The sequence below is a fragment of the Heliangelus exortis genome, chromosome 2 (assembly GCF_036169615.1).
Source record: "Heliangelus exortis chromosome 2, bHelExo1.hap1, whole genome shotgun sequence".
Taxonomy (NCBI): domain Eukaryota; kingdom Metazoa; phylum Chordata; class Aves; order Apodiformes; family Trochilidae; genus Heliangelus; species Heliangelus exortis.
This window is the reverse complement of record NC_092423.1, coordinates 51,318,725-51,331,022: the sequence shown is the minus strand read 5'-3', so window position 1 is coordinate 51,331,022 and position 12,298 is coordinate 51,318,725. Positions and strand designations below refer to the sequence as shown.

At 39.4% G+C, this 12,298-nt stretch overlaps 1 protein-coding gene across 7 annotated transcripts in view; it reads left to right on the top strand.

Moving 5' to 3' along the window:
* Positions 1-12,298, top strand: part of AMPH (amphiphysin) — a 115,214-nt gene that overhangs the window by 78,253 nt on the left and 24,663 nt on the right. For 5 of the 7 annotated variants that reach the window (XM_071736139.1, XM_071736138.1, XM_071736136.1 and 2 more), the window contains exons 10-14: positions 1,417-1,555; positions 3,083-3,211; positions 7,379-7,489; positions 10,636-10,659; positions 12,248-12,271. In XM_071736139.1, the coding sequence (XP_071592240.1) occupies positions 1,417-1,555; positions 3,083-3,211; positions 7,379-7,489; positions 10,636-10,659; positions 12,248-12,271 (427 nt within the window). The remainder of the gene's footprint in view (positions 1-1,416; positions 1,556-3,082; positions 3,212-7,378; positions 7,490-10,635; positions 10,660-12,247; positions 12,272-12,298) is intronic. The other 2 variants (XM_071736142.1, XM_071736137.1) reach the window with 1 other exon arrangement.

Below are 12,298 nucleotides of genomic sequence, written 5' to 3'. Positions count from 1 at the left end.
TTCAAGGACATATTTTGTCCACCTGTGTCTCCTAGACCATGTCCAGCATGCACATGCTCATTCTCACTGAATTACTCATTCCATCAATGAGAGAAAAAAATCAGTGCTGCAAATGGGTAAACACAGGTTAATGTAGTGTGATCATCTCAACTTATGTTAAAAAATACTTTTTTAAAAATACCTTATTTTTTTAGTTACCATGTGACCCGCTTTTGCTGTACTGTTCACAGAGCTTTTTGTGAAAATCTGAATCAGTTTTGACTTCTCTTATTAGTTATGATTTTCTAAAAGACTACTTAGGAGTGGGTCTTTGTCAGATGAAACTGCTTTCCTTTTTAGATGCATGAATTGTACATACCAGACAAGTACAGTATCTAATCTTTCCTTTAAAGAACTGAATAAAAAACCCCACATCCTAAAAACTTTTATGCTACTGAGTACTCTCTCCTGAAGGCAAACATTGCACCTGGGAAATAATTTCTTAATAACTGCTTATTTTCTTCTTCTGTTTTTTTAAATATTCCCACAGAAAGAGGTGGTGAGTGTGAGCTAAGTCTGTGCTTTCCAAAGAATTAATTTTTCTTGTGTTAGCATTAGGAACATGTTTATGGTGTGGTCTCCTCAATCAGGTAGCACTTCTGTTCTCCCTGAAGATGAGTCGCTCTTCTTAGCAAGTACTGTGGTTGTTGAGTGCTGTAGTTTCTAGTGTCCCCAAGTTGCAAGCTTTCACATTTCTAGATAGCTGAATACATCTCAGTGTTTGCACCAGGTCCTTTCATGGGAAGGGCAGATCCTTTCTCAGGACTTCATCAGATCTTTTCTTAGCATCAGCAGAGCTCTGTTGAAGTCAATTATCTATTGCTTGTTTGTAGTTGTGGTGAGTTATCCCTCTAAATAGTGATGCCTTTACAATAATCTTGTGCTTTATTTTATTGAAACCTTTCTAGAGTTGCTGAGCTTTCAGAAGTGTCTGCATTATTCATTGTTATGCCTCCCCCTGGGAATTTTTATCTTTAGAGCCTTTTATTTTGAGAACCACGTGAAATGACAATAATTCCATCTCACATTTTACGGCAGTCACAAACTCACATGTGCAATGTTATTTCAAATACAGAATCTGAAAAACACAGGTTCTCTGTTTACATCAACTTACTGTGTTCAGGTAAACAGATGTTTCAAAAATCAAGATCACTCAAAATTCAAACTTACTTTGCACGGTAAATAACTCAACTTCAATTGAAATTAATTGCAATATTTTAGTTCTAGTCATTATAAAATGGCTCAGTTCATCTCCAATGTTTACTGCCTCCTGCAGTCACTGGTATTACATCAGAGATGCAGTTAACTGTTGCATCAAATTGCCAAAGTAATAAGTCAGCATGGTATGAATGTCCTTGCCATTTTGTTTCCATCTAGTGATTCAGGTCCACTCCGCTTTGCAAAAACACCATCACCACCAGAAGAGGCCTCTCCCCTGCCCAGCCCTACTGCTAGTCCCAATCATATGCTGGCACCAGCATCTCCAGCACCAGCTCGGCCTAAGTCACCCACACAGGTAAGCAGAAACTTAGCAGGAGAGACTTCTGCAGCAGAAGAGAGCTGAGATGATGTATATGGTGGACTTTTCATCTAGGCAGTGGCTGAGAAATGAGAGGAATGCCACTGACTCCCTTGCACTCTGTTCTGTTCATTGGTTTTTCATCCCTGTGTCACAAGCATGAGTGGAAAGTGGTTTTTATATAAGAAGGAATGAAGAACATTTAAGGCTCCTGATGAACTGAGGGGACATTCCAAGTAAACTGAGGGCCCTTACAATTAAGCGAAATGATTCTTAAGAAGTTTCATAGTCTCTAAGCTCCCATGTCCCAGCAGACAAACCTTGAAAAGCATGTTTCTAGAACCTCTTTGTGGATTTCAGCACAGTATATGTTTCTGCTCTTCATTCATCTTCAATTGTATGCCTACCCTAGAAAAAATTAGCCATGGAGTAACACTGGTCTGGCCAACATGGATTTCCCTCTAAACTAGTAAATAATAAAGCTAGCTTAAATACCACTCTGATAAATTAAAGGCTTATTGGTTGTTATTAACACAGTATTTAGAAGTTTGACACCAGTGGAGTCAACTGGAGTAATTTCTGTTCTCATCATTTGTGAATTAAGAATCAGTTTTGTGCATCAGCTTCATCTGTAGCTTAAGAGTTACAGGTGATACTTCATGAGTCTTCAATAAGTCATATGAGACACTTTAATAAGTCATGTTAAAGACTTGTGTTGATGTTACTGATGTTTTCAGAAATGGAATAGCTTCTGCGCTGCTTATGTTTTTTATGGGGGGAGCACATCAGCTTAGCGCTGGATTTATATATGTGTGAGCACATTTGTTTTCTCTGGTCTCCCAGAATGTGACACCTTGCTGTCTGAATATGATTGTCTGATATGATTCATTTTAGCCTTACTGATGCCAGTGGTATGTCACGTTGCCACCTTAGGCTTTTTTGTGGAATTTTTTTCTTGGCTTTTTGAAAGATTTTAAATATAATCAATAGGATTTGATATTATTCCAAGAAATCAGTTTGTCATTGTTACATGAGTCTGTGGAGAGCTGGGAAAATTAGTAACCCAAGCATCTTTGAGGTGCTGTGGTTCCCAGACATAGTGTACTCTTAGTATTAAGTAGGCCTTAAAGGTAGTCACAGATGGGCGAGGACAAAATCCCAAAGTTAAAAAGGAGTGAACTTAAGAAGCCAAAATCTACAGAGGCCTAGTTCCTTCCAACTATGTGCTGCATAGGAAAGAAAGTATGCTTATCACAGCAGGAAAAAAAATCAGCCAAGTAAAGCTTTTGTATGAAATCTTAAACCTTTAGTTGGAATGAATTTGAAACACAGAGTTGTTGTGCTTTTTCCACCATGTTTATTTCAAGAAATTTGGTAGTGAACAGCCAACCAGTTCCAAGTGGCTTATTCCCAAATTGAAGGTGAAGCAGCAGAAATAAAGCCTGAGACAAGTTGTTTGGGCCTAGCTTAAAGCTTTTTCTTTTATCCCTGAATTAGTTTGTGACATTTTTGCTGTCTGCCTAGCTGAGGAAAGGCCCGCCGGTCCCACCGCTGCCTAAGCTCACGCCCACGAAGGAATTGCAACAGGAGAACATTATTAACTTCTTTGATGACAACTTTGTCCCAGAAATCAATGTAACAACCCCATCACAGGTAAGCTTCAGAGAATGGTGGACAATTCTAACCTTGCAGTCACCCTAACTTCTCCAAGATAGTGGTTCTGTGTCCGATCTCCCTGAGGGTGCGGGTAGAATTACCCTTTATGTGATGTTGAGAGGATCACGCATGCAATGTTTTATCTTTGAAGAGATCATACTCAAAAGGGCTAACATATTGGGGAAAAAGTGAGAGATTTCCTGAAAAGCATGAAGAAAAATACTGTGAAACTCAGTCATGTTTAAGACTTAACTGAATCTAGGTTGTGTTACAAGCTGAGAGTTCTTCCGAGATGCTTTTTTTTTTCTAATCTTAAGCATTTCAAGTCGTGCTTTACGATGATCCTTTGTTATTTTTCTTTCTTTTACCAGAATCGTAGAAAGTATTCCTTTTATCTTTTTGTGTGATTTTTTTAAAAAATAGAACTTGGCTGTAGGAATCAACTTCTTGCAGGTATAAAAGGCTGCTACAGTTAGAGTATTAATTCCCTTGGTTTTGACTTACAAAAATGTAAGTTGCACAGCAGAAAAATGATCAAAATTATTTTTATCACATTAGTAGGAAATAAGAAATTTTAAAAGATTGCATATAATAAATAGAAATGAACGTGTTGTGTAAAATAAGTCTGTATCATTTGTATTCAGTTATTCAGCTTTTTTGCAGTTGTGCAAAACTGCACATTCAGCACATTCAGAGCTGTGGTCATTCAGTAATGGACCCTTTCTATCATGGTAATTGCATCTCTGAAATCTGAACCTTTGTCTGGTAGACTAGAGAGAAATGTGCAGATCTGAAGCTTATGTAGAATGTTTACGAATTTTTGTTTTTATATAAATTGTTTTTTGTACCAGCTCATTTGACAGTACAACAGAATGTAGGCACAGCAATAGAAAACAAAATTGGTTTAGAGAATTTGAACATGTGGTGGTGTGTTTTCTTGTGAAGGGGGAGAAAAAGGCATTGCTGCCCATAGGGATCTATTTGGAAGAGAAAGAGTTATTTCTAGTTAAGTCCTCATGAAAGAATTAATGGCAGCTCCCAATGTGCATCTGCTGCCAAGTCCTCCTGCCCAAGGGTAATTGCAGGTCTGTTGCATCATTGTACTCTGACTTCATGGGAATTATCACTCTGACAGCATAAGCATTGACATCAGTGGTAAATACTGGTGTTCCCTGTGCAAGAAGAGGCTTCCTGTGCATTAAATGCTGTATTCACCTAACCTTCACCTGTCAGGTCAGCCAAGGAAGCAGAAATTTAATGAGTTTGTTTTCTCATTAAGGGCTGACATTGGAATGGGGCTTCAAATGAGTGTAAGTCATATGTCCAGAATCTTTACAGCCTTCCTACTAGAGCTTGGTGTGAAAATGGAATGGCATAATAAAGGTGGGGCATGCTGCTGAGGGCTGAAATCTTTCGGAGGTCTCTCAAGTTAAAATTCATCTCCCTTCAGTGAGTAATTTATGTTCCCCCCTCCTCCACAGTCAATGATCTTGGAATGACCTAAACTATTATTTCCTGGCTATCTTCCCATGTATCATCTGCACTTCTCCCTCCACAAAACTCACTCCCTTCACTAAAGCATCCTTACTGAGATCTCCAAGTACGTGTGGGCATACCCAAATAGTGTGATAGATAGGTTTTGTATACTTCTGTAAGAGAACCATTTATTGAAAATACATTGTAGGAAATCTACAGGAAGCCAGGGCTTATGCCTCTTGGTGCTTATGGCATCACCTATACTCCCAGAGCCCTTGTGCAGTATGGAAAAAGCTATCCCACTTGCAGAGCTCTTCTAATGGTACAGGACCTCCCAAAGGGTTCACCACTGGTGTCCTTTGGCACAGTCCTCACGCAGAGACACAAAACCAACATGCTGATGAATAGAGCTTTGCTGCTTTAATCTCATGAGGATTACCAACAGGCCAAATGCTTTTCTCCTCTGAAGCACGAGTAACCTGTAATTGTTGTCACTCATCTTTTTTTACCAAACAGCACTAATGCATTCAGCTGGTGCAGGATGCTGAAAAACAACTCTACTTAATGCTGTTGATTATTTTGGCTCTGATTCAGTACAGCACCTCACACTTCCTCTTGATCAGTTGTCAAGAATGGAATTACTGCTAGGTGAAAGACCTGAAAAGATAAGATATCTGGGCAACTGGATGGAAGGATCATTTAGGACTGAGTATTCCTTGCTTTGTTTCTTTTTTCATTATGTCACTTTGCTCCCTAGTGTCCAGTTACTAGCTAGAACATTGTAGACCTTTATAATATACCCCATCCAGGTAGTTAACATGTCTGAGTACTTCTGACAGCTCTGAAGGGAGCAAGCCATGTCTATTTTAAGACTTTAACAGACTGGGTGTGGAGAGGGGGCGGTGGTTCTGGCACTCCTTGGAGGTTTTTTCTCCATCTTTCTCCATCCCTTGTGCATATGCACATGCTCTGAGAGGAGCCTCCTCTATCAAACGTATAATTTACTGATGCTCTGTCATGTTATGGTTAACACAGGATGATTGACAGGCCATCCTGTCACAACTTTGTCCCTTATCGAGGGATTACCCGAGGTTCCTGTTTCTCCTAAATCTCCATCTGATGTGATATTCAAGTTACACTTTGTTTATCTGGGCTTTCGTTCCTAAACTTATGACAAGTATTCTCTTCATTCATTCTGAGGGTAATAGGTAATTGTAATTTCTGCAGTGATCAGTACCCTGTCACTTACAGATACCTTAGTTGTCATCACACGTGGCCTAAGTGAGACTCCTATTCATTTGATCTCATCCTCATAAATAACTTCATTATCAACATCACTGAAAGATAAGTAAGTTTTCCATCACCGTATTCTAGCTAAAGCTCCTTGTTTCATAAAGCTGTACGACCACATGAGTGCTACTGCCTCAAGGACATATGTGATGTAATCTAAATACATTGGATGAAAGGTGTGACAGAATTAAAGTCATGCTGTTTACTGGTGGGGAGGGCTGTTTTGGTTTTGACTTCTTAAGGTGTGAGACTGTAACCCTGACTTCAGTGTGTCAGACCAGTCATCACCAGTGGCCAAAAGGAGAGGCCAAGAGAAGAACATAAGACAAGGCAAGCAAAATTGGTACTCCCTGTACCTCCTTCTCTTATAGTCTCCCAGCCTTCAGCCATTTTCAGCTCAGGGGCTTCCTCAGCATGGTTTCTTTGTATTTAATAAGCATCAACCACCAATTTTTTCAGTCTTTCAGCACATGTAGATTTTTTACACTACCTGATGGCAAGGAGGTCCCCAGCTGAGTTCTGTGCCGCATGGAGCAGCACCACCTTTATTTATCATCTGCCCCCATCAACTTTGCTGCCACCTGCCCTTCTGCTTTGGAGGACTCATGGAGCTGTAAAACCCCTGTGCCTCTGACACCAGTGTAGACCCCACTCAATCCTCCCACAGCAGCCCTCTTCCAGACAGAAGGGTTCCAGAAAACTTTGTCATTCCTAGCATGGGAGCTCAGGAGCTTTTTTTACAACATTTCCAGGTGACACAGAGGTCATATATCTTGCAGTAGTTACCTGCATTTGAACATTTGTTTACCGATGGTAACACTAATTTGGAAAATTTACTTTCTTAAATGTTTTAATAATAAAATAAATGGAGTCTTACTATTGTTATTGTCATCATCGTTATTATCTCCTAGTTCTACTGTTCTTATGGCTGGCCTATTGTATACTCCTTGTCATGTAAACTTTGGTCACAGTCAGGGACAGCACTTTAGGCTATGTGGCCTGACCCTGTGTTACCATTTTTGCATATGATGATGTGTGAACATATGTTTATGAATAATTTCCTATGATATCATTTCCAGTCTGAAAACTATTAGCATTCTAGTTAATATTCTACTATCTACATATTCCATTAATCAAATACAAGCTTCTCTCACTATTCGATGAACACTGAACTACCAGTTGGCCTTGTTACCAACACCAAAGTGCTTACCTAGATTTTTTATCATTAGTGATAATCACATCTCAGCTGTAGCTTTATACATATATTCATGTCAATAATTTTTTATGTTGAAGCATGCAAATTATTTTTTCATGTTACTTTACAGAGGGAAATACCTGTAGCCCACTGAACCAATATAGGTGTATTTACAGTTTTTCAAGAGTTATGTTTCTCTTAAGCAGAATGAAGTTCCTGAAGCTAAGAAAGAAGAATCTTTGCTAGACCTGGACTTCGACCCCTTCAAGCCAGACGTTGTATCAACAGGAGCTACTCATTCACCCATGTCTCAGGTATCTCTTTACTTCAAGGAAGGCAAAGCAAATGAATGCAAAGTGCTGTATTTGGTAGCAAAGTTTTGCTTCCCATTAATGAGCAGTGTCTGCAAAGCCTGATCTCCCTGAGCAGATCTTGTCAACTCTCTGTCTTTTCTCTTTGTTAGCCCTGTACTTGATAACGTACTGGAAGGAGAGGAAATTGTCCCATGGTAAAATGATATGCTTACCAATGAGTATGGTTGCTGATAACATTCCTTTGATTTCAGCATGCTGCTATTTTCTGGCTCAATAGTAATTTTATGCCAACATTATAATTCTCCAGTGCCTGTTTTTCTGACAATTTTTCTGACCTGGCTTTGACTCTTCTTCACGTCTGGAAAGATGCCTCGGGGGACCTAGGTCTCATGGAGTCAGCATGTGATTGCTTTGCTGTGATGAAATTTCTGTCCCAAGAAGGGCATACGGGCTGAGTGATTTTGCTTTTAAATCTATTTTAAACCTAACCTCAAGGAAAATTAAAAGATAAAGCAGGATGTTTCCTTGCAGGATGTTGTGTTAAAGAATTCTGCATTCTATGTTAATGTTTGCCTTGGTAGTTTCTTGAAGCCATATGAAGAAGAGAAGAGAAGAAAAAAGGCTAATATATCATATTGCTGATTTTCATTGACTTGCCATAGGGGACCTGCTATTTTAAGATCCAAAACTGGGCCTAACTATCAACAGTAGGGAAGTTCTCCTAACCAGCAGAGCTGGAGCTGCACTGAGAAGGAATCAATATTAACACGCTATTAGCAAAATCTTTTTCCCTGTGGCTATCACTGACCTGGCTTGTACTGAGAGTCATGAGAGGACTGATCAGCTCTTCAGGAATGCAGCACTGGGCAGGGAGGGAGAAGACAAGAAGCTCTAAGGGTGATACAGTCCTAGCTCCCTGCTGTTCTCTTCCTTAGTTAATTAATTTCTTATTTGGTCTACACTCTAACAGCTGAAATTTCTCATTGTGGTTTGCTAGGCAAATGTTTAGTTTTAGCAGAGGCTTTGTGCACCTTTCTTGTTATTTTTCTTGCTCCTTCTAAACAACAGAGGGGAAGGAAATTCCCCTTGACAGAAAACTCTGTCTGTGCTTTGCTAACTCTGCACTCTCAGAGTTTCTGTCCTGTAAGCATACAATCATAGAATGGTTAGGGTTGGAAGGGACTTAAAGATCACCAAGATCCAACTCCCTTGCATGGGCAGGGACAACTTTCATTAGACCAAGTTGCCTGGTAGGGTCATTAAACCAAAGACATTTAACTTCTGTGACAGAGCAAGTTTGTTCTGACATCACATTGTACAGAGTGGAGAAGAGTTTATTATTTTAGTGAAGAGTTGGTTTAGATTCAGCTGCACCTTGAAATGCAGAAGATGATTCAGGGTAGAAAAGTACATTGTATTTTTTCATCTATGTGTATAGGACACATTCATTGAGCATCTTCTGTCTCTTCTCTGCTTTCACCTTTCCTCCCTACATATATATATATATGAGAAAATATGGCCCGCATCCACATGACCATGTGGATGAGTTAGAGCACCATTTTTTCAGAAGGGAAGGGCTGCAGTCCAGGTCTCAGTCTCACTGAATGTGGCAGAGTCATAGCTATTGCAGCACGGGCAGAGTGAAAGCACTGGTTGCAGCCTTTGGAGACACTCGTCAGGGAGATAAAGAAGTGGTCTTTCTATATAGGTATGGTTTTTGCCTCAGTCATGGTTATTTGCCCTTCAGCAAATGGTGCTGAAGTAGTGACGTGAAGATATAAGTAGTCATCTGTGCCATGATGCCTCAGGAGGCCTCACATAACTTCTCTATTGGTCATTTAATGAATCACCTTCCTCCTCTGCTCTGATCAGACCACAGTAAGTGAGCTCCAGTCTGCCCTTCTTCACTTGTTTTTGTCTCTGTGACATCTTCAGAAGTGACCTTTGTAAATGTGCCTGGCCCTCACCTCCATATGCTAGCTGTGGTCTTTTCCCTCAGTATGTTCATTCCTCCTCATGCTCAAAGCCTCATCAGCAATGAAAGGAAACTTTCCTCCCATAGAAATCTGCAGGACATCTCTAGAGTCTGCAGCAGTCAGCACTATAAGAAGAGACCTATCATTTTTTTGTTAAGGCTTGAATGTTCAGCTAATAATGTTGCAGTGGAGTAAGCAGGTACAAATGTGAATTACATCCACTGAAGAAGCATGTACCTTGACTTAAACAAAGTTCAACTGATTGAGAAATGGATGTTGATGTTAATTTACTGTAAATCTGAGTTGTGACTTATGACTGTGTCTTATGTTCATGAAAGCAGAAGAGAGCCATTCTGTCCTTATAAAGAAGCAGGCAAGAAAAGAAGCTATATGCAGCAATCCTTTCTCTCAAGCAAATGTTATGTGCCACATTTAATATCTGCAAATATTTCAGGAGCAGTTTTATATCTTACTTTATGAACATCTCTAGGTTTTGTTTCTCATAGACCTATGTGTGAGATAGGTTTTGAAGCATTTCTGACAGCTTTTGGGACCAACCAGCAGAGTTCTTTCTCGTGTAATCGGCTATTGATACTTGGCAGGAGGTCTGCTGCTTTTCTTTCTTTTCTCCATTCAGCTCTTCTCCTGAGAGGTCAATAACATCTGTTACTCAGCAGAGTGAAAAAGAATATTAAAACATTGATCAATTTCTTGGGTTTTTTCCCAAAAAAAGCATGCCGTTTTCCTTCCTGGTGTCAGAGTTACAAGGAAACCCATTTGTTTGCAGTGGATAGCTGGATCAGTTGTTTAACTGGCAAAAAAATCACCTTACAGAGACTCCTGTATCTGTTAAAAGATGTTCAGTCACCAGCTCAGAATCTGGCTGTTACTCAAGTATAGAGTGGTATGATTTTGCTGGAAATCAACAACTGTTTCAAAGTGGGAATATCAGAATCCATCACATACTGCCCATCCTATTTAGCCAAAAAGCCAGTTGTGCAGATATGCCCTTACACACACAGAGGTTAATGTATGAGATATTTATTATAAATATGCATATAAATAAGTGATTTCTTATTAGTTAATGCACACAGTTACATAGTATATTGAACATACAATATTTGAATGGTATTTTTCTAAAGCCTTGTTTTTTTCCTCTCCTTTCTTCAGACATTGCCATGGGATCTATGGACGGTAAGTCCTGATATTTATCATTGCAAGTTGGCTATTTCTGTGCCTCTGATTTTGTTACACCCTTAACTCATATTTATGTTTTTGCCAAAAGCCAAGATAAGGAATTCACAGATCATCACAAAAACTTTCAAGTAAATGAAGGCACTGGGGATCATTTAAAATACACAACAGCAAAAAAATCTCTGTTGCTTGGCCTACAAAACCAAAATTATGTCAGAAATCTAGGCTAATAAGTTTTACAATCATCATAGCTAAGTGTGTGTTGCTTTTCTGCTCATGCCTGAATTACAACTATTAGATGGTAGGAATGGATACTTGTCACCATGCTAGTTGTAGTTTTCTGAAGCTAAAGTTCCTTGGGACTTTAACCCAATGGACAACTACTTTCTTAAAATTCAGGAGAGAAGAGAGAATTTAACTTGTCTTTTTGGGTATATGGTGAACTGGAGTTACAAAAGAAGCTACAGCTATAGAAAACTGTGTGAATCGTTCCATCTTCTTCCTGGTACCAAATCAAGTACAATGATCTGCAGGGAGAAAACACCTAAACACCTCATTTTCTTGAGTTTTCTTTTGACTTTACATCATGGAGACAGCAGGGCTGAGGTACACTCATTTTTTGACTTTTTGTAGCTTCAGACAGCACAGAAATCTGTGGATGCTGATTTGCAGCAGTGTTTAGGGAACAAATGCAAGTGATGTATATGAAATGCTTATCTCTTTCTATTGGGAAAGCCTGAAAAAGCAGTCACATCTGTAGACTAGACAAAATTTCAAGGCTGCCAATACCTAGACCAGCTAAAATAACACAGAGCTGCTTTGAATTTATTACTCTGAATTTATATTAGATAGCTTTATCGATGTCTTCCTTTCACACAACTTTGTTTATAGCTTATTAATATTATATATGTATTCTGTATTACAATTATTTTCCTCTTTGCTCTCATTTATAAAAAAAGAGTTAAGTAATGAGCTGTTTGAAATGAGGGATGCTCAACGTTTTCCTGAATTTCTCTTAATAATAAATAGAGTAGGTTTTGATCATTCTTGCAGGATTTTATCTGTTCCACGTGGCAGTTTAGATGGCTGGCTTTGTGACTTGACACTTTGGCCTGTGTGGATGTTAATGCCTCTGAATGGTGCAGGGTGATGGAGAATCAAAGATGTATGCCCAGGGCCCTCTGCAGCAATGCCTTGGTGTAAATATAAGTGAGCCCCAGTGGTACTTGGGTTGCTTCCTTCCTTGTTCATTGCCTTGCAGAGCAACCTCCCCTTTCAGTTGAGATGCAATAGGATACCCATGATAAAACATCAGTGGCTGTCAAAGGAAAGCAAGATGTGTTGAATATTGAATATACATGTAGAACTTTCTTTTTAATGTAACCCAGAGGCTGGAAGTGTACCTTATAATCAGGGGCCTGGGGTTAGTCTTCAGCAGCGTGGCAGGAGAGGACCTGCCATTCCTTTTGCAGGCTAATTTGGTAGCTGCTGGTGGTTTGAGAACTGCTAATTAGTGAACTGCTGCTGTAACAGAGAATGTCATGTTCTTATTTTCTGTGTTTTCCATGTATGATCTACTTCTATACAGACAAGCAGCGAATTGGTGCAGCCGGTAAGCAAACCTCCCCCTAAAATCGCA